Below are 22,217 nucleotides of genomic sequence, written 5' to 3' on the forward strand. Positions count from 1 at the left end.
CAAAAAATAATTACATTCAATAACAAGCCAATTCAACAAATAGCCCTTTAGTCCTCCTCTCCCCAGCTCCACAGAAACATACCCTTAACCCTTTTCCAATAAAAGCCCAAACTAATAAATGTCTTCTGAGTGTACGTAGAAGATCATTAAAATTAATCTATTTTGAACCACAGCTGGCCTTAACAGAAATACAGAATTTCCAGGACTTATAGCCAATAGAATTTTGGTACATTCTCACTTGTAAAACAGAATACCTCTTTCCTATCCAGCACCAAAAAGATATTTACTCCAATTAAAAAAAAAAAAAAGGAGAAGATTATTATAGAAAAAGTAATTTATATCTAGAGGAAGAGAGGCCAAATGGATATGTGGTTAGTCATTCACCATTTATGCGGTACTTGACGTGCATTCATTCGCAAAAAAACACGGCAGTGTCATTGTTGAAAATAAAATAACTGTAATAGTGAGGCAGCGTCTGCACTCCATTGATGCCTTGGCAAAGGAATTGCCATCAAGCACAGCAAAGTCCATGACCTGCTCCCTGTCCAACCCAGTGGTTTTCTTAGACATACTCTAAACACCCGTGCCTTCTGGATGTGCTTGCCAGCATATCAAGCTAGAGGGCATTGTGTAGCACACAGGCTGGATTAAGGGCTGTAGTAGCATGCTTTTACTATAATAAATAGCCTCACTAATGGTGAGGCTGGCTTTTAGTAGAGCCTCCAAATTTTGTTTCTTAAGGAAGCACCATGGCAGCTGCCAGCAGCCAGCTAAGGTGGCAATGGCCATCTTTATCATGAGGTGGGATAGCAATCCTTTGAACAAGCAGAAAGAGGCTTATATTTGTATACAGCAGAATTTTGCCTTTTTTTTTTTTAAACAGGTTTTGAATCAACAAGTATTGTAAAAAAAAAAAAAAATTGCAGTGCAATATGCAACACTTACAACTTACATGGTCCACAGTGGATAAGCCTGAGATGCAACAGAATGAACGCTGTAGCAAAGTCAATCAGTTCCTACAAACCACAGTCAGAGACCCCTGCACAAATGTGTTTTGGATAACAGCAGCTACCCAACCAGGCCTGGCTAACTCAGGTACTGCAGCCACAGAGACAGAGCTGTGCTGCCCCAGGGTGGAAGCTGCAGGAGCCCCCTCCATGCTGTGCCTTCCGCCCACCTGCTTCCCAAGCATAGAGGCACAGACAGCTCTCGGACCCATGCCAAGCTAGACAAGCATCCAGGAAGAGCTGCCTATGTTATGACATTGTCTATGCAATCAGTCATTTTGCCTCCTTTGGGGAAAAACAGGAAAAACAATAATTTCAGGGTGTTTTTTTTTTGTTCTTTTTGATATACAACTTCAAAGCGGATTAGGTGAGGCTGCAATGCACATCATTTGAGAAAACTTTCCCACTGTTACTGTCCAGCTAAAAAGCATTCACATACATCTATTTATTATTTCTCATTACAAATCTTTCTCAACAGGGAGCTAATGGCAGCTGTGACTTGCATTTGTATGGTTTTCAACATTTTCAACATTTTCAAGAACGACTCCCATACTTTCAAAACAGCACACAGGTTCTCCCTACAGCTTTAATTAATGGTGGAAAAGCTGATGTGATATGATAGGTAATACCATACACATGTGATATATGTGACCTATGACATACAGTGCATGATGTAATAGGGATGCATTTCACCCAGGCACTGAGGAAAGAATAAGTAAAGGACAAATACACACAGTGCTTACCGTTACTACTGTCCTAGTCTCTGACATTTGCAGGATTTCCTGTGCTTGCTGTGGTTTGAATAACTCTCAGTGGATCTGTCTTCCAACTACTTCTCCTGGCCTCACTTCAAGGTGAGAAACCTTTTGTACACATAAAATCCGTTGGCAAGGAGATCCAGTCTTTTATTTGATTCCAGCTTCTCTGATTCATTTCAAAACTGGCTCCTACATGCATCTTTTGACAGCCTCTACTTCTTTTAAGGGAAGATATTCTGCAAAATCAACTTTTACATTCCCCATACATACCATCACTGTGCAGGTCTCTCTTATGCCCCACTTTTTTCTCTTTCTCATACTGAATATTTCTAGCTTACCCAGTTATTCCTTGTACAGAAGATGCTCCAGACTTCTGATCACCCTTTTTGCCCCCCCTTTTTTATTTTTATTTTTCAGTTCTGCTAGATTTCTTTTGACATATAGGGTGCAGAAATGCATACAGCACTCATCATGAGGGAAAAACCTTTCCTATTCCACTTTCCAACAATGTATTGATGGGGAAAAGAATTGCACGCATACTAACCATCACTAAAATCCATATATTACTCTCCTCCACAAAGCTGTGTACATGCAGGGAATTTGGGGACAAGCTATGACTGATGGAGTCATCAGCAAAATGTCCCAGGCTCACAGCAGGTTGCAGCCAGAGAATGCAACTGGTTGAGATCTGAAAGACTCTCATAGCCTCAGGTTCCAAGCAACATAACACTTCTTTAAGTTTCAGCACATGCTCCAAAACATTTTGGAACCACACAGTCAGTACCTTGAATTTGGGGAAAGTTATTTGTATATAATCAATAAGCCCGTCAAAGCAACTGTACTGCCTCAAGGCTACAAATATCTTTGCTTTACCCTTGGGTTTGGTCTACAGCAGAATAAAGCACAAATAATTGTAGTACGTAAAATACAGGGGCTTGAGATTAGTTTTAAAATGAGGTACTGGCAATATTTAAGCTCAAGATTTAAAAGAGTATGGTGCAAACAAACCTTATAAAAATATAAATTTTGGCCCTCTCTCATGCACAGAGGAATTGGTGATGTACTCAAAAGTCTGTTGATGAAAGCAAAAAGAAAGGAGTTAGGAGGTATTAGTAAGAGGAAATCCATATGAAAAGTTTCCAGCTATATGCCGTCTCCTTTGTCTGACAGTATGCTACCAGAACAAGTATAGTCAGACATATTCATGAATTCCGCACAGATGCCAAATTCTCACACTACAGTCAGCTCCAGGTGGCTGAATATGTCTAAAGCTCTGAGATGGAAAATGTGGTCAACAGCCTTGTTCTTCCATTACTATGCAAAACACATTTTACCTATGGCACTAAGGCACAATTTGGGTTATGTCTATGTGTGCAGATTTATTTTTTTCCAAAAAAAAAAAAAAAATTGTTTCAAACCTCTGTAAGACCAGAAGGGCAGTGTTTCCATAGTATAGGACAAAATGTGGGGACTGAATGCTTTGGGGCATGACAGAAGAGAGCACATCAGCACATTAGAGGACATGAGACCAGCTAGGAGGGTTTTGAGGGCAGTAGAGAAAAGAAGGAGTGAAACTTCATTCTGCCTCACAGCGTGATGAGTGTGATATCAGGATGAACTATTCCCATAACCACATGCAGGTCTCACAGCAGAGGAACTGGTGGGGTCTCACAAGAAGAGAGCCTGGGGACAAGTAGTATACATACAATAAGGATGAACAAAACAGAAGAACACAGGTGTGAATTTCTGTAGTACACTAGAAATAATGACTGCTAACTACAGCCAAGCAGCACACTACACAATGGTTTGAAGTGGGACTATGCTAGCTACTAAATGTAAGTCCTTCTACACCTAAAAATATGCCCAGACCTGTAATGTAGTAGCAGAGTAAAATGATCTTGATTTTATAGGTCTTTTATAGTCAAAGAAATTGTTATTCTCTTTATCTGCCACAGAGGATGACACTTTCACGCTTGATCAATGTGAGTACAACCATCCTGATGCTTAAAAACACAAGTTTGTCCTCTCTTGGTTTGTCATGTGTGTTTCACTGAAATACACCAAGTTGCTCCCATCTTGCTGTGCAGTTGGTCTGTATTAGAGGCGCTGTCAGGGATTTATCTGGAGCCTTGGGTCACACCGAGCTAGCATAAATAAGACACCAAAGATGGTGCTAATCGCATGCAAGAGATACAGATCTTAGATTTCCATCCTAGAAAAATGAGTCAATAAAAGCTGGGGGACCATTAGCCATGAGCAAGGCTCCATGTTATGCCTTTGGATATGAGGAAAGACACCTTGCCCTTCCTGCACCTATGCGTCTTTAGACTGTGTACCTAATTACAAATACATTTCAACATTTCGCTCAAGTTATATCCTTTTGACTTGAATGCGTGACTGCTACTACATAATTCATAACATGATTCTCAATAATTTTCAGTCAAGGTTCAAGCAGAAATGTGTCACACTAGGATTATATTATTTATGAGCATAATGTTGGATTTAAGCCAATGACACACCAATAAATTTTATCTCAAAGCTTGACATATTGCATGCTGTTTTCCCTGGCTCACAAACAAATAACTACGGCTGTTTCAAAATTACTTACAGTTCAGCTCAAATCAGATTTATTTATTATTTTTTTTTTTGTGATTAGTGCTTCTTATCTTATTTGAAAAACCGATCATATTATTTCTTTCTTTTAGATGTTGATGGGATTTTTGGTGTTCTTTTTTCTTCTTTCTTTTTACTTTTTTTTTTTTCTCTAAAGTATCTCCTGCGCAGAGAGCAAAGCCAGGTGGCATTCTGCAAAAAAAAAAAAAAAAAACTGGAACAGAATTCTGTCTGACCCTCTAAAATGCTGGACTCTTCACTCTCTTCTGAAGACAACAGATTTTTGTGTGCTGTCCAGAAGAGGCAGAGAGCTGGTACTAGCCAGCACCGGTTGTCACCAAAGATAATCTTAATAATGTGGCATTACCCCAGATACAAGGGCAAATAATGCACCTTACAGGTACTGGAAGATAAGGGGCTCTGTAAGAAGTATTCAAGAAATTAGAAGCAATTCTCTGCTAACCTCACACATGAAATAAAAGCCTCTAGGCTTCAGCATGCAGACCTGAACTGCATTTAGGTCTCTAGAGCTGGGTGTTCATGAGTTACAGAAGTGTCCAAGGGTCCCCATTGTGGTTGGTGGGGGTCCAGGGCTCAGTACTGACAAATACAGGCATCTGGTGGCACCTGAGATGCCTTCAGAAGCAATTCTGCACAGGACTGGCGTACGAGTGGCACGTATGACAACCAGCCAACCTGTGTCCTTGGAAGCAGGAGATCAAGGACAATTTACAGAAAGTGTAAAACCAAATCTGGGCAACTGCATCCTGCCTGCCCTGCTGACCAGCTTCCCAAGGGCTGTAACAGGAGATCGGACACCTATCTCACATGCAGACACACACATTACTTCTAGAGGTCTTCATCTGCAGATGGCATCCCTAAACTTCGGTACCTGATACCATTTGGGATGTCCTAGATAATTCTATCCGGCTTTCATCTGCTAGTTCAGAAGAGCACGGATCTCCTGTGAGAGCTGTATCATCCCTGCCAGCCCCCTGTGGATGTCTCAAATGCCCTAGGATAAAATATTTGCAACACATTTATGCAAATGAATGAATTCCCTCTAGTTTAAGCTAGCTGTTTAGATAGCTTTTGACAGAAGGAGGCACCAACAGAGGGTGATTCATTCCTTTCTAAGACAGAAACTGTTATGAACTGACCTCCAGATATGATATCTCTGGCTAGGAAGGGATTCTTGAAGACCTCTCTGGATTAGATGCCTAAAATTTATTGAGATTAATTCAAGCCTGATGAGTTCAAAGAACTGATGAGATCAATATAAAGATTCCAGTTGGTTCCCCCGAGCTTCAGAAGTGTTTCTGAGCAAGTACTGCACAAGTATGTGAAGATTTTTATATCTCAGATTTTAAGCATAATATAATGATGTTTTTTAAGATCACCAATAACTTCATCAGGAGAGAGAAACTCAACAAATGAAAATCAACAAAATCACACTAAATTATCCCAGACTGAGTAACTCAATAATAAGCAGTCTGTTTTGTTTTTTTAACATAGGACCCTAATTGCTCTGTCTCATATCCCCAGTTCTAAAATTGTCAGTCTGTGACAATGCCATTGTAAGGATAAATCCACTACAATGTAAAATGCACTGAATGTCACAGTATGTCTAAAATTATCAAAACAACACAATTTTATGCCTCCAAAAACCTCCTTGTATTTTTTTTTCCTCTGCTGTTGTAACTACTGACAATTAGCATCACATTTTTCATGGTTGAATAGAATAAAACATCACTATTCGATGTGTTTTATGTCTTGTCACCATGCTTTATGAACAGGAATCTAAGGATAAATTCTGATTGTAAATGTGTATGTGTGTATATCCCAGCACATAAACACACACACACATATATCTCCCACAAAGCAGCATAAATCTGATGAGGGCATCCCCTAGTCATTAACAGGATAATTTACTTCTATTTCAAACTTAAACCAACTCAGAATGATGCCAAGCATATGTTCATCCCAGTCACTGATATATCCCTATTTATCATTGGCAAGAAATTACTTCTCTGCAAGGCTTTTGCATTGCAAAAGTAATCTAGGTGCTCTCTGCTGGCTTTTTGCATAGGAAATCAAACACATTAGAGGCAATTCCTTCCACTGCAGATCACTGAGTCCTACCCCAAAAACCATGAAAACCAACTACGGCTTTTCTACTTGGCTCAGTGAGAAAGTCCCAAAAAACTAATTAAACGTCTGTTTTAAGGCAAACGATGTTGACTGAAAAGCTGCATCTGATTCACTCTTCAAAACCTCCAGATCTTTGCTAATGTGCAATACGCACTCTAAGTGGAAATCCGCACAAAGCTAAATTCTTCATTACCTCAAGAAAGCTAAATTAAGGTAAACAAGTCCCTGACGGAAAAGGACAGATATTGTGTTTGAAGGCCACATTACTTTTGTTTTCAGAAGCAAAAAGAAAGAGATGTGGATCCTTTGAAATAAAAGAATGTTATGAAGGATCAAGGACAGTTTTCACTTTGCATTAAGGATACTTTATTGTCCCTTATTAGTGTTTATATATGTCAGGCAACATCCTTGGCAAAGACCAAGCAGACTTGTACCATTTTGTATTTATCTGGGTCTGTCTCGTATAGTGCTCTGCAATTGCGACGCGCAGTGCTACCAAATCAGATCACCAGCACTTAATGCACAAGGTAAATGATGTGCTGTAGCACAACAGAAATTGAATATTAAGTTTTTATTTTCAAAGGGTTTCAGAGTTATGGTCATTTCTGAGTTTATCACCTAAGATTAAAATTTTCCATTCAAGGCTATCTTGTTAAGAGTCCTAAATCCTGAACAGGGAACATTCCCTGGCAAGTGCTTACAGCTGAGACAACCCCTGAAGGTTTGACCAGAAAACCATAGCACTGTACTTCAGGCAAGATTACGAGGAACAGGGATGTTTAAATGCCAGTGGCAACAAGGATGACCAGGACTAGATAGTGGAGGCAGAGAACTGGGCTCTGTTACAGTTCTCTGGAAGAGGCACTGAAAAGGCATTAGCCATAAGTCAGTATCTGGAGGATAAAAATAAAAAAAATAAAAAATAATAAAAAAAAAGGAAATAAGCACATATTTATTTAATAGGCATACTTTGAAGGTAAGAGTAGAAACACAGTTTTGCTTAGGGACACAGCAGCCTCCCTTTAGACAATCCTTTTCTGTTATACTATGTCTTCACGGGTTCATTTTCTCATTCTAGAATTCCAGAAAGTTCAGTGTCCATTTTTACACCATCTTCTGAACACAGGACAACTTTAACACTTCAACACTGTACAAATCCAGCCAATTAGTACACTTCCTTCACTCTTCCAAGATGTTGAAAGAGAATTAGCATAAGAAACATGAATCCCTTCTGGAAGATGTTCCCTCTGGCTCTCAATTCTTCCACAATCTGAACCTAGTAACATCTGGTAATATCGCTGTAGATATTTCTCCTACAATTTGGGTCACAGCACACACACCTGTTTCAATATCATGAAGTCTTATATTCTCTTCAGATAGAGATATAATATCTTCTGACGTGTTGCATGGTTTAAAGATTTTTTCCTTTCCTGAGCAACAGAGAAAAGCTGTTTGATCTTTTCTTACCATCTAAAATAACGGTATTTCTCTTGGGGTCCAAACGTTGCTTCCTATGATTTCCTTTTCATGGTGAGAACAACAGAGCTCATTATAAAAACACAGTAATTGAAAACTGAGTCGGACCAAAGGACATCCTAACACACTTCCTTATCTGACAGCAGCCATCAGTAGCTGTTCCAGGAACAAGTAAAGAATACTTACATACAGTGATTGTGAATAAATACATCATCCCACCTCCAAGTGATCAGCAAGATAAATAATGAATACTGTTGTCTGTTATTATATTTATCTGCTGATGATAACCTCATTGAATCTCATGATCTTTTTTTTTTAAAGCAGAACACACACCACAATATTCCTCTACTGGTCAAGATTTCCCAAATATCCATCAGATCTACAAAGAATGAAAACTTGAACCTAAATTATTCTCTTCACTGAGGTTATAGAAACTATGAAAAGTGTGCACATGAATATGACAATAAATAGTTAATCACAGGTTTAAAGTAGCTCCCTTAATTCTGAAGACCCAACACAAAAACCCAGTTCTGCTCTGGTCTTTCAGAAATCTTGCAATTATGGGACGATGTAATGGCTTACACCAGAGAATTCTCTGCAATGGTTGCCAAGTACGTCTTCGGGTTTTAATTATAAAGGCCGATGACTTTCAGCTGAAAGGAGTAGCCAAAACATTCTGGACTGTCTGAACAAGAGAAACACATCAATAAGAAATGGAAATTATTTTCCCTCAGTTGAACAGTTGTCCTGGTGAAACCTTTATTGGGAGAGGTTGAACCATCCAAGAGCAGGTCCTGTGTGCGGAGCTCAGCTCCCCAGCAGCTTGAGCCGTGTCGGGGCTGGACCGTGTGGTGCTGCAGAGGCAGCTGAAGAGGCCACACGTCGAGGCTGAGAAAGGACAACCTTGGGGTAATGCTATTTTAGTTTTTAAATAACCTTTGGAAGCAGTGGAAATGCATAGGGATATGAATCTCAATAGGTCATAAAAACTCAGGCAAAATACAACAATAACACGGCTACACAGAATTACTGGAACATGCTGCTGTCTATTAAGTGCAGAGCAGAAGGTGAACAAGCTTGGATCTGTCTGCCAATTCAGAAATGTCTGTAATTAGATCTTATCAGTTACTTAACATCCTACTTCTGTCTATATTTTGTTTACATCAAGTAACCAATTACCCCATTATTAGCCAGTACATGTCAAGCAAATGCAACATAACATGGTCCTGTATTTAAAAAGTGCAATAGCTACAAATCTGAACTATTGCCAGGTTTTAGTAAAGGTAAGTAAGAGTTCTATGATGTACACACAATGCTTCCTTTTATGTGATAAAGATACCATATAAAGCACAGAGAATATGTAGTTGCTTTGTGATAAACTGGAGTCTTGCAATAGCAGCAGTTGTTTAAGAAAAATACACACCTAAAAGTCAGAAACTCTGACCAGAAATGTTGCTGAGCATAATACAGCAGTGCATTTAAATGTGTGTAAAATATCAATTCAATAGCACTCATGGAAGTATTCATTCATTGAAAACATATGCTCTGCAGCTTTGAAGCACCTTTCTCTTTGCATACACCTCCATCCAAAACTTGATTTTAGACTTTAAATTACTTGTTTTCCAAACATTATCAACCCCCCTAAGTTCAAGTTTTCTCTTTTTGTTTGTTTGTTGTTTTTTTTTTTGGTCAAAAACAGTCACTCTAGGCAAAATATTTTTATCTGAAAATATCTGTGGCCATAAAAATGATAGGAAAAAAAATCTTGACAGGCATTTATTGAATCTCTTCTATTATACCATCTAAAACTCAAACACCTAATACAGCATTACATCTGTTTTAGCAGCTGAAGTTGGGAATACAGCCCCCTCCTTATTTCAAGGGACAAAATGATTTTGATATAGTATTCTACTGTGTTTTCAGTGAGACCTTGTGCAGTGTCTACGCACCTCTTGTGCTCTTAGTGCTTCATTACTAGCTGGAATCTGGATTAAGAGGTCACTGGATGGTTAGCCTTAAAACATTTCCATTAAAGAGTCACCCTCACCCTTGAAATCTAGCTTTTTCACCATTGTAGAAACAAGGACACATTTCTTTATTCTAATGAACAATAGGCATATCTTAGGCAGCTGAGTGATGCTAAACAGACAACACAAGAATCTCAAGATCATTTAAATAGTCTGTTGAAAACTGTGAGGTTCTGTTATAAATGGGAAAGCTGCAGGAACAATTACCTGTGTACATTCACCCTGTACCTTGATCAAAACATGAAGTCATATCGTAAAGCAAATAGCATAGCATTACTAAGAGCATCTCTAAGGAGGTTTTGCAGAAGATGGAGCTATATAAAGCAATCTAACTGCATTTTGCTAGCAGGTAAAAGGATTAGTGTTTACAACCCAGTATTACATTTTATATTGTATTTTAGTGGCGAATCTGAAACCATCCAAGTAGTAGGAATATTCACTGCAAGTAGTGAGGATAATCATATGGTTATTTACTATCATGCAGCTTTTCTAGACATTTTTAAGGAAGAGGGATTACTTCTTAGTAACTACTGCTCTTATGATAAAATCATAAGATTATTTACCATCTTTCAGCTTTTCTAGATATTTTTATGGAAGAGGGATTACTTCTCAGTGACTACTGCTCTTTGAGACTTGTCCCTGTGCAACCAGAATTAAAGGATTAAAGGATGTTGCCACAGAAGAGATTTAAGAAGCACTCCCTTGCTAAGGTAGTCAGAGACACTACTCCTACAAATGACTAGCTCAGTTTCTTTCTCCTAGCTTATAGAGTCCTAAAATTAAAAATAAAAAAAAATTGCTGTTAAGGGGAACATACGTGGATAGGATGAGTAACAATCTGAGAAGAAGAATTACTAATGCATATTTTTCTTTGAGTGCTTCCTTGCATTCCCATTCACGTGGGGCCAGCAAGCACTGCCCCCTTGGAGGTAGCAAAAATGAATTGTAGCTTCATTTATCAGAAAGTGATGCCAATGCCAACAAATGACAACAATTATCATCAGAGTCATGTTTGTATACTAGTATATTTCAGGTCTAATAGTAAACCTAAGAATATGTAGGTTTTCCATTTATTCACAGCACAGATGGCAGCAGCATGAGTTTTCAGCACCTATCCCAACATTTGCAATCACGCTCTTGTGGAAAATGTAGGGCAATTTAAAAATGATATAAGTTATCAGGCTTTATAGGAATATAAGACTTCTTCAGGAATGATTACAGCTAGGGTGTTTAATTAGATTTTGAGCTCTTCCAATGAAATTCTGTAGGTAGTACATTAATTTCTATGAAAATGTACAAACTGTGTACAATCAGCCGTCATACAATCAATAGCAGCACTCATGCCAACAACCCTCACAAACACTGGGAAATTGGTCTAAGCATGACAAAGGAGATAAAGGAGGAGCTCTAACAATATAAATAGTGAGGACTATATCAACATCAGACTGCACCAGAACTCCCTGACCCTGCTTGCTATAAGAAATTATTTGGAGGACAATCTCTACATCCATCTTAACCTTAGAACTCAAAAGGCAATTTTAAATTCTTTTTTCCATTAGTTTGAACAAAAATATAAAACAATCTGTCATTCCACCACTCCAAGAATTTTTTGATGTTCCCAAAATCCACAGACAAGGGAATACTGGCAGGAAGACAATACTGAATTAGATGAACGTTGAAGAGAACTTCAAGAAGTCATGATGATAACTCAATGGCAACACCCACAAACCATTTCTCCTCTTTAACCATGGCAACTACAGCAACGTTAGCACCACAGAGAAGTTAATGTTTGCTGTGATATTTTGCAATAATCAAATGAAAAGATAATTTGGGGGTGATAAATTAGTGCCTATGGCTAACTTAGCCCTTTGAATTCCACTCAGGATTGCTAAATATTTCAGATGTGAATACACTTCTGTTATTTGAAAGTAGATTAAGATCATCAATTCTTTCCAGACAGATACGTAAACTGTTATTATATACAAACTTTCAGACACTGCACAGGTTTTTTTGAAACACTTACAGAGAGTCTTTTCTTTTTCTAAATTAGACCAGATCACTGCTGCTGAGCTCAGTGACTGAGAAAATACCACATTGACATAAGCTACTTTCTCCTGTAAAATACAGATTCCTAACCTCTAACACAGTAGGGATGATCAGGTTATCTAAGGTTATCTTCTGTACCATGTAGGGAAGATAATTTATACTACTCTTCCGTTTATAGAGATGAATAATGTGTTTTCTATTGTATAACCTCAGGAAGCATGTAGGGCAAATAATGTGCCTGACCATGGTGTCTAGGACCATGTTGGGTGCCCGAGGACTTCCAAGTTATCACACAACAGAGCTGTAGGAGACCTCCATCCCCTGGTCTGGCAGCTGGCAGCCTGGTGAGGCCAAGACATCTGAATCCTGTGGCTAGGCACCCAGCTAAATCTCCCTGTCCCTATCTAAAGACAGTATGATATGCAGATTCTCTTGGTTCCTTTGATGGTTTGCTTCAGTGTTTCATCCTTAGTTGCTGGTATTAATAAATTTTACCTAATTACTCAATAGAATGTGAAATACATTTTAGTACCCCTCTTGGAAGCACTGCATATGGGTGTAAAATTGCCTGTAAAATTCCAGCTCACTATACCCCTGATTACATATTTAAAGGCTGCCTTTATTCTTTTTGTTATATCGTATTGGACATTTATATAGCATTGCTTCTCAGAATAACTGCTTTCATAGCTACATCCTCCATTTTTATGTATATCTTCCAGTTTTTGATATACACAGCGTGTGACAATATTTATATGTATTTTATTAGAATAGGCCCAGGTCAAAAACAGTGTTGACTGCTTTATATACCTGCCCTGTACTTAACATAATTCACAACTCCATCAGACTAGATGATATAGCAGGTGTATCAAGTAGTATCAAGACTTACTACAACATCACAGATATATAAATATTTAAGAGGATATAATAAATTTTCTAAGGCAGTTTTGTACCATCCTGTAGAATGTAACAGAGAATTATATCTTTTCTAAACAACCTATTCTTGTAGCTTAAAACAGATTTAGGAAATTTTTCATTCTCTACTACAGTAAGTTTTAAGAATAATTGTCACAGGAATGCACTTTTTTCTTCCCAGGTAAATTCCATAGGCTCGCCCTTAAGGACTAAGATTAGCACATTCTGAAATGACAGCTCTGACTATTCCCAGATTTGCATGAAGTCCGTATCTTAGGAAAAAAAAAAAAAAAAAAAAAAAAAAAAAAAAAAGCTAGTGGTTCTGACTTATTTTAGGATGTCTGTTTCTTCCAGAAGTAATTCCTCATTTCTCCAGATAAATACTTTTTTTCAGGTTTTTACACAAGGGCTCAAAGAATTACATATTCATGCAAAATAGCACAAACATAATGAAATTGAACATCTTCTCATTTACAACTGTCCACTTTTCCAGCTCTGTTGTCACTCAGTAGGAAGTCTATGGGATTATTCACAAAGTTCACAACACCAGGCTTGGTTTGGTAACATGTAAATGGTAACAGCTCTGCAAGTACAGTAGATAAAGCTTTCTACCCAATAGTATGACTTAAGGTCTGGAAAGTCAACACTTTCAGCATTGTTTAATGAAAAATCTTACAGTACTTAACATACATAAAAACCTACTATTTGGGAGTTTGTATGATACAAAATAAGAAATTAAATATTCTGTTCGTATAACTCAGCAAAATACTCTCAGTATTGTCTTCTGGGGCATGAAGATCTCCCAAGATGATCAGTGGCTCTAGCTAATTGTAGTGATTATAAAATGGCAATAGAAGCCCTGATTCTGAACTCAGTCTGAAAATAAGAAATTTAGCATGCAGTAAAACTATACAGCTTAAAGCTTTTATGCTAAAGCTGATGTCTTACCAAACATAGCCATCTGTGTTCCCTCTGGGAAAGGTTCTACCATTCTGTTTCCATTGACATGATGTTTATCTAGAAGAAAAGAAAAAAAAAAAAAGTCAAGATGTAATAGAATATATAGTTTGCATGAAAACACAACTGTTTTTACTTACAATTCTATTGAAACCTGAAGTCTGTTTTGTCAAAGCTCACCTGCACAATTCACTTAGGCTCAGAGACTATGAAGTCCCAGATATATTTCTGAAAAGTACAGCTCTCCACAGATCCCAGGACATAACCTGCATTTCAATTTTGTGGTTAGGACAAGTCTGCTGATACTAAGGTAACACATGCACGTAGAGCACTATCCAGTAGCTATGACTGTCACAGGTGTAGCACTCATAGTGCAAGCAGACAAAGCAGGGAAATGACAATTGCCTGTTGCTGCTAGGACACGCTGGTGTTCAACAACACACTTTTTGATGTGATCATGCATGAACTACCTGTATTTTCCACCCTGGTATGGTAGGGTGACCTTGGCTGGCTGACAGGCACCCACTCAGCCACTCACTCATGCAGGAGAAAACTCTTAATAGGATGATAATAGATGAAGTCAGGGAGATCACTTATCAGCCACTGTCACAAGCAAAACTGACTCAACCTGGGGAAAATGAATTTATTGACAACCAAAATAGGTTTAGATAGTGAGTAGAAGCACAGACAGATTAAAACAACAGCACCCACTCACCCTCGCCTCATCCCAGGCTTGATTTTGCTCCTTCATTCCCAACCCTCACCTTGGTTTCACAGGGCTGTTTCTGACATTTTTCTCCTCACAGCCATGCCATGTTTTGCCCTGTCCTTTATACATGTTCACAGGGGAGCCACCAGCTTCACTGACAAGCCCAGCTGAGTCCTACGGTCAGGCCAATGGAGCCCACTGGAACTGGCAGGAACTGACTGGAACCAACTGGAACCGGCTGGAACTGACTGGAAACATCTGGAACTGACTGAAACCGGCTGGAACTGACTGGAACCAGCTGAAACTGACTGGAACTGACTGGAAACAGCTGGAACTGGCTGGAACCGTCTGGAATTGCCTGGAACTAACGAACTGACTGGAACCAGCTGGAACCGGCTGTGTCCAGCACTGGGTAGCCTCAGCCTCTCCTCACAGAGGCCACCTCTGCAATATCTTTTTTACCAAACCCTGGACCTTTAAAGCCAATTCAAACAGAAATCTGCTAGCTAAATTGAATATTTAGGTGCCATATTGTAATGCTACATCCATTGTGACGGACCACACAGAGTTATTCCTGTACAGTAGTCACACCTTGGACACATAAATTACTGCTGTCATTGAAAACCATAGTTACAGATCAAACATAACTGCTTTTCCATTACCAAATCTTAATCAAGAAGGGGAGAGGAGCACGAATTGCACACAAAAACGCATCGTGCAATGATCCTCAGTGTGTTGGGGTCAGCAGCTCCAGCACCTTCCTGCAGTGCCTTCACACAGGACACTTCCTCTACACTCCTTCTAGTTTTCTTAGAAAACAAAATGCATGACACAAAATTAACAAAACTGCATCTGCTATTTTCACTGAATCTGAAAACATGATCCATTTGAGGTTTATTTCAGTTAAATTATACTTTTCTAGTCTCACTGGCTACCTATTGTCAGGCAGAAGGACATTTTCTACACAGGGCTTTGGGAAAATTTCTGGGCTGTGGGAGCAGGCAGATGTCTATCTCAAGCTGCAGTTTAAGTTATACATCCCTCTACAGGTATACAAGGGAAGGATACAAGACAGAACTCCTTCTCTACAGAGTATTTGCATGAAATAAAGACTGAGATGTCCAATCATACAATGCATGCAGGAAGATGCAATATTCTGGCATTGCTGGTGCTCACAGTGGTGGTTTCTAAGAAAGAATAATAGAATCCCACTTTGCTCTCTTTGCAACAAGACGGCTCCCAGGGGCTAAACCCTCAGTTTCCAAACTTCTAAGTAACTTATTGCTTACATCCCAATGTACTTCTCTTTCATCGCAATGTATTTTCCTCATCATAAAGACAATTCCTGGTGATAACGTAGGCTGATCATTACTGTATAATCAAGGCTGTATGTAGAACAACAGAATATTCCTAGTCCTTTTCACTGCCATTCTCACATTCATTTCCTGATCACGCTCTTCTAAGAGTCACTGTCAACAGTGTTGGAAATGAATAAAAAAATCGCCTGAACTGAAAATACAGGTTTCTGTCCACAGAATACTTTCCAGGGAGAAAGCCAAGAGATTTTCTCAGTACATGCATTATTTTTCTTCCTTTAGCACAGAACTTGGTGGGAAATAAAGCAGGTCAAAATGAGAACACAGGACTGCCTTACAAATTCCCTGAAAGCAATATTTTTCATTAGCAGGGAGGCATAACACAGTTCTAATCCCAGCTGGCATCAAACATTTATCAACAGAGAGTGAGGGGGGGAGGCAGGGTTATCTGCAATTGGAGCAAGAGGTCCCATGAACTCAATTGTTTGCATTTATGAAGATTGAATGCCCTGTGCCACACAAGTCAAGAGAGGGGCTTCAGGAAGGAAATTGTTGGGAGGTTCCAAACAGGGAGTAATATGGCCAGTGCCACACAAGGTTTCAACCTCGTTAGCTATGGGTTGTATTACCAACATGATCTATAGCCATCTGAGATGAGCGAACAGTCAGAAAAATTATGAAACATCATGCAAGATCAAATAAACTATCCCTGCCCTAGTCTTGAGAGCTGCCTTCATTTAAAAAGTGAATGACATACATGATGTACGAAGTAGTTATCATTTCAAATGGTGAGGCTTTCAATATATTAAAATTAGTATTAAACTTTTAGAGGTTAGTAGAGTTTGAAAGAAAATCATATTTTCAGAGTTCTCAAGTCATCCTCCAATGCTTTCATACTTTTGTTTCAAAGATCTTAGCTGGATAAAATAATTAATTTTCCTGTCATTCATATTTTGGTTTACATTTTCTCCAGTCTTCCCTGCCCTCTGCCTAGATGCAGTAAATATTAATAAATAAATAAATAAATAAATAAAATTAAAAAAAAATAAATTACAAGGGTGTTCACAAAACATACATTCTATCTTAGGAAGAAAGAAATAACTTATAAGTATAAAGAGCCTCTCCAAAAAGCACAGCATTCAAACAATATTGCAGGCTTGTTGTTTGTTTGTTTGTTTATGTAACAGTTTTTCTTGTAAAAATAATTAGCTTTAATTCTCCCCTATGAGTTGTATTGAGGAGCTCCAGAAAATCATCAATACCTTGGCCTGTTGGAACTGGAAAAAAAATAGACAAGCTTTCCATAAATTGCCAACAGAAACAATATATGGCTTTTCCAAGTCATTTCCAGAAACAAGGGCTTACAATATGTAAGACAAAAACTTTTACAGAGACGTTGAATGACTATCAGTGAACACTGAACTGGCTACAAGAAGTTAACTGCAGCTTTCTAGTGTTGAAAACAACATTTCTCACCTTAATATTGTCAGTATTTGTCAGGGTTAATGGTTCAGTGGAATACAACATTATCCAGGCACTTGGAAAAGTAGAGCTGGGAGGACATGGTTGTCTTTAAATCATCTTCTTGATCCCCTTGGCCCTTACAGCTTCAACAGAAAGCCAATTGGTAAGGAATAACTTTTTCTTTCTATGTTATTGATATTCAGGCTGTCAGCATTTTTGTGAACATCGCTTCACAACCAAACAACATGGGACTTCCTCTCAGAACTGCCAAATGCTGCTCCAGCCTCAACTGCAAGAATTCTCTTTTCCCTTTTTCAAACTAAGCCTGAGAGATATCTGCAACATATTTTGCTCCCCGCTGAACAGAAATAGTATGCACTGAAAGCAACACATATCCTGGAGGTCCTGACATTCAACTTTAGCTTCAGGCAAAATCTGCCTTAGATGTACACAGTGCTGGGCCCTTTCTCCTTAGATGCTCTGGATCTTTATTGAAATAATCCTTAGACTCCTCTCTCTATCTGTGAAACAGCGTAATATATGGAAAAATAATCAAAAGCAGTTTAGTAGAATAATCAAAAGTTGCTAAGGTCTCTAGTATTTCTTTAGCAATATTTAGTCTTCAAACAGTTCCTAAAATAGTCCTACAACTGTCCTTTGCTAAAGATTGCCTGAATTCAAGTGAAGTTCTATCCACACATGTTAAATTCATGGATTAGGCTATATCTGTACTAGTAAAATAAACAAGTCATATTTAGAAACTATTTGAGAGAGTGCTAATTAGCCTAGCCGAAATCACATTAGACCCTATCTTAGCAATCTACCAGCATGGACAATCAAGTTCCAGTGCCTAGACCTGTTCTCTAGCACATTTTAATTTGTTAGTATACACTTCATTTATCTTCACAGTTCCATGTACGTCAATGGTATCTCAACAGTAATACATAAATTGAACAACAGAAGATGTTCAAATGAGAAAGTTTTATAAAAATATTTCCTTGCAGACCAGCATGACCTGGGCTCTAAACAGATTTACTCTTCCGCTAATACATATAAGCCCAGAGGAAAATCAAAGCTCCGTTAAGTAAAAACTCTCTGCTTTTAAGTTACATTCCTAATAAAGTAATTGCTAGAGCATTTATATCATGTATCAGACCTTTAACAGAATAGGACTTGTAATTACTAGAGAATTAAGTTTGTGCTTTTTTCTTAAATATGCAAAACTAAAGCACCAGTCTACTGCAGAGCAGATAGGCACTCATAGACAAAATCCTCTCTCACAGCAATACAGATGAAATTAAAGTTACACCAAGAATGAAATTAGCAGTGCAGAATGTCTATGGAGGGCATTTTGCGTAACCAAAGATATCTGAGAGGAACCCTAGGTTAAGATAACAGATGTCATTAAAGAAGATGAGTTCTCTACTTGTGGACCCAAATGAAGCAGCCTTAAAGAGATTCGGCTTTCACAGAATGCTGATCCAGCACTGAGCGAAAATGAGAAATTTTCTGCTCTCAAAACATTCGATCTCAAGCAATCATAACAGAGATTTAAAACATTTTTTTTTCCTTAAGAGATTCATTTGTTCTTCGTATTTATCTTCTGGTTTTTAAGCCATTAGGGAATATTTAGACTACATACCCAAACTTGTTTTATCAGAGTGGCCAGAAAGTTATTATTTTTAAATGAAAACTGAGATTCTCACATAATCAAATTAATCCAGGAGTAGGGGTCATATTTATACACAAGGACTGTTAATTTTCCATGGTAAGCACAGCCAGGAATTGAATTGAAAATAGCTGATTAACCAATTACCACGAGCCTCCTCCATCCCTACCAGCTTTTCTGGGCTGGGACTTGGAATAGAGCTACGCCACCCGTTCAGCACAAGCACTATGGGTGCATGGGGAGATGAGGAGGAAAAGGGATAAGCAGTGATGAGGTGAAAGAGGCTGCTTGAACGACTCCTCTCCCCCATCTGTTTTGCCTTAGACACTTTTTCCTACACTTCCCTTCACACCACCACTCTGGAGGTCTTTTCTCCACTGGCTACACCAAACACCCACTTGGCTGTCTACGTGGCAGTGAGGTCAGGGAGGAGCTGGAAATTTCTGACAGATGACAGAAGCAGCAGGTCAGGGGGCACAAGAAGTTTATAAAGCAGTTATAAAAATAGATAAGCGGTTAGCATTTGTAAAAGTGGTCCGTAAGTCACAATATATATCATGAGAGTTTCAAGGTGGGCACCAAAGAAACATAAAAGCACTGCTCACTTTAGGAAGTGTTAGCTGAACATGGCATGCACATCAAATATTTAGTATAGTTGCCATATTCATTTTAAGCAAAAGTTTAGAGGCAATAAAGGGGCATAAAACTTAGAGCCAGGCCTGTGTGAAGAAAAAAAAAAAATGCTTTCACCTAAATAGAGAGGGGTGAAGAAATACGTTCAGCACTGAATAAGCAAGTTATTTAAATGCCTTATTCTAAATTTTGGCTGTGAGAGGAGTATGTCATCCGTAGTCACAACTCCACCTCTCTCCAGCACAGTAATGAAAAGTAGGATGACAGACACCACTTGAAATCTCTGCTCATAATATGGAGACAGACTGATGGCATTTCACTGCGACCTATAGCTGGTATGTTCTTTTATTTGAAAATTCATTGAATGGCCAAGTTTAACTTTGGTGTCTGAGTTTGTACGCTCCAGAAAGACCACAGTAAAATGAACACTGCAATGAGAAGATGTCAGATTCATTGCTCCTGTGATGGCTGAGAAAGCTTTACTGCTTTAGGAGAAGACAGAATTATCAGCAGTCTGAAAGCTGATGCAACAACAAATCTAGCCCGCAGCACAAGTGAACTGCTTTGTGAGAAGTAAGACATTCAGAAAAAGCTCCTCGTGGCATGATTGGTAACCCACTGCGAGATACACGGGCTATCAGGCCTGTTCATCCCCTACTGCTTTTTCATATAACACTTTTTACTGCTGTGCACCATCAATATACAGTACATAATTGAAGGCCAGTGGGTTTCTTTTCAGTCTTGTAAACAAGAAATTATCTAATTTTTATTTCCAGTGAAAGTCTGAAAAAATGGTGGAAGTCTGGCAGTGCCCTACTACCATTTAACATCTAATGAGTAAAATGGTAAATGTTACCAAAGATGAGAAATCCTAGGTGAAAGAAGACTAAGCAGTAACAAGAGGGAACTCACTGCCTGTGAGTAATCGTGTTAAAACAGGTCACACATGAAAACACGAAAACACGGTTCAGAGGAAGCAAAATTAGCCTCGCTTATCTTTTTTTTTTTATAAACAAATTATTTTTTTTTGCAATATTTTCTAATGAACTAGATACAGGACAGTAACAAATGTGTTATTCACATTTTCAAGCTTAATACTTCATCAGTATCTTTAAAACAGAACTCCACTTCAGTACATTTTCATGTTATCTGATGAGAGTTTCATTGTGCTTTACACGTTTCATGTCTTGGAAATGTGCCTAAAATGAAGTACCTGAATAAATTCCCTGATTTCAAAAACTTCTGGACTTTCAGAATTTCTATTACTTTCACTGAAAACCACAACTGGAATGAACTTTTTAAAAACAGGTTATTCATTTATATACCTAAATATGAACTCTGAAGCCTGACTTTTTAAACCTAAGAAGTTTTTTTTTGCTTTTTTTTTTTTAACTGTACTTTACTGCTGTTAAATCTTTTAACAGTAATTGTTAAATCTTTTTAAATTGCTAAATCTCTGATAAATCTTTTAACAATTGATTCATCTCATTTGAAGTCAATCTGACTAAATTCTGGTTTGAAAGCCTGGCTGTCACAGAGCCAGAGTCTTTCTTTTTTTGTCCTATCATTCTCAGTAGTCATGGCTGATAGCTTGATCAAAATAGTTATTTGGATTACTCTGTCAGTTATTCTAGGAGTAAGCTTGATAGCTCTTACAGACAAAAGCATAAATGCAAAACTTCTCACCATCTGCTTATTTCATTATCCGAGAGATATTTCCTTTAAAAAGGTCTTAGTTCTCTAATATGATATCTGATGTATATGCCAAGAGGAGTTATGCGTGTACTATGTATTGAAATATGTCATATATGAGGATTTTATAAATTATACAAGGATAAGATTTTTCCTGTCATTAATATTGAACCAGATCCTTACTTCTTCAGACAGAAGAGAAATCTTTCATCTTATTTATATCCTTCCCCTCTCCCAAGATCTCCTGGATATCAGAAAATGCCCTTGAGATGGTTTCACAATGATCGGGAAAGGACAGAGGGATGTCTGTCTGGGAAAGAGAAAGATTGTAGGTGGTGATGCTGAAGGAATAGGAATTATCTACTAAATCCCTCCATTTCCAACATATGCTTTCTCAGGGAAATAAAAAAAAAAAAAAAAACATACATACACATTCATCCTTGTCCCTGAAGGTGGAGCCTCTTTTCATCGTTTTAGGGATTTCAAAAAGCTACTCAGTGGAAAACTCCATGCAAGCACAGCTACAGCTTCACCTTCACCGGGGGCATGCTCTTAGTGGACTGAAGAGAGGCATAAGAGGGAGAGGACTGCTCTACCTCAGGCCTCTGCAGAGCTAATAGTGATATCAGATGTGTGATTTACGGCAGAATTTTGTCCATAAATTCTTCATAGCTGGTGATGAAATAGAAGCTCTTCTTTATTTTCAGGTCTAGTTCAATGAGCAGAACTGTCAGTTCTGCAAGCTCCCGTGTAATAAGAAAATCTAATGTCATATCAGATGAATTCC

At 38.3% G+C, this 22,217-nt stretch overlaps 1 protein-coding gene across 4 annotated transcripts in view; it reads right to left on the minus strand.

The window, feature by feature from the left end:
* Positions 1 to 22,217, minus strand: part of MSRA (methionine sulfoxide reductase A) — a 268,150-nt gene that overhangs the window by 152,308 nt on the left and 93,625 nt on the right. For all 4 annotated transcript variants that reach the window (XM_068678909.1, XM_068678908.1, XM_068678910.1 and 1 more), the window contains one exon: positions 13,939 to 14,007. In XM_068678909.1, coding sequence (XP_068535010.1) covers positions 13,939 to 14,007 — 69 coding nt within the window. The remainder of the gene's footprint in view (positions 1 to 13,938; positions 14,008 to 22,217) is intronic.

This window comes from Anas acuta, chromosome 3 (assembly GCF_963932015.1).
Source record: "Anas acuta chromosome 3, bAnaAcu1.1, whole genome shotgun sequence".
Taxonomy (NCBI): Eukaryota; Metazoa; Chordata; class Aves; order Anseriformes; family Anatidae; genus Anas; species Anas acuta.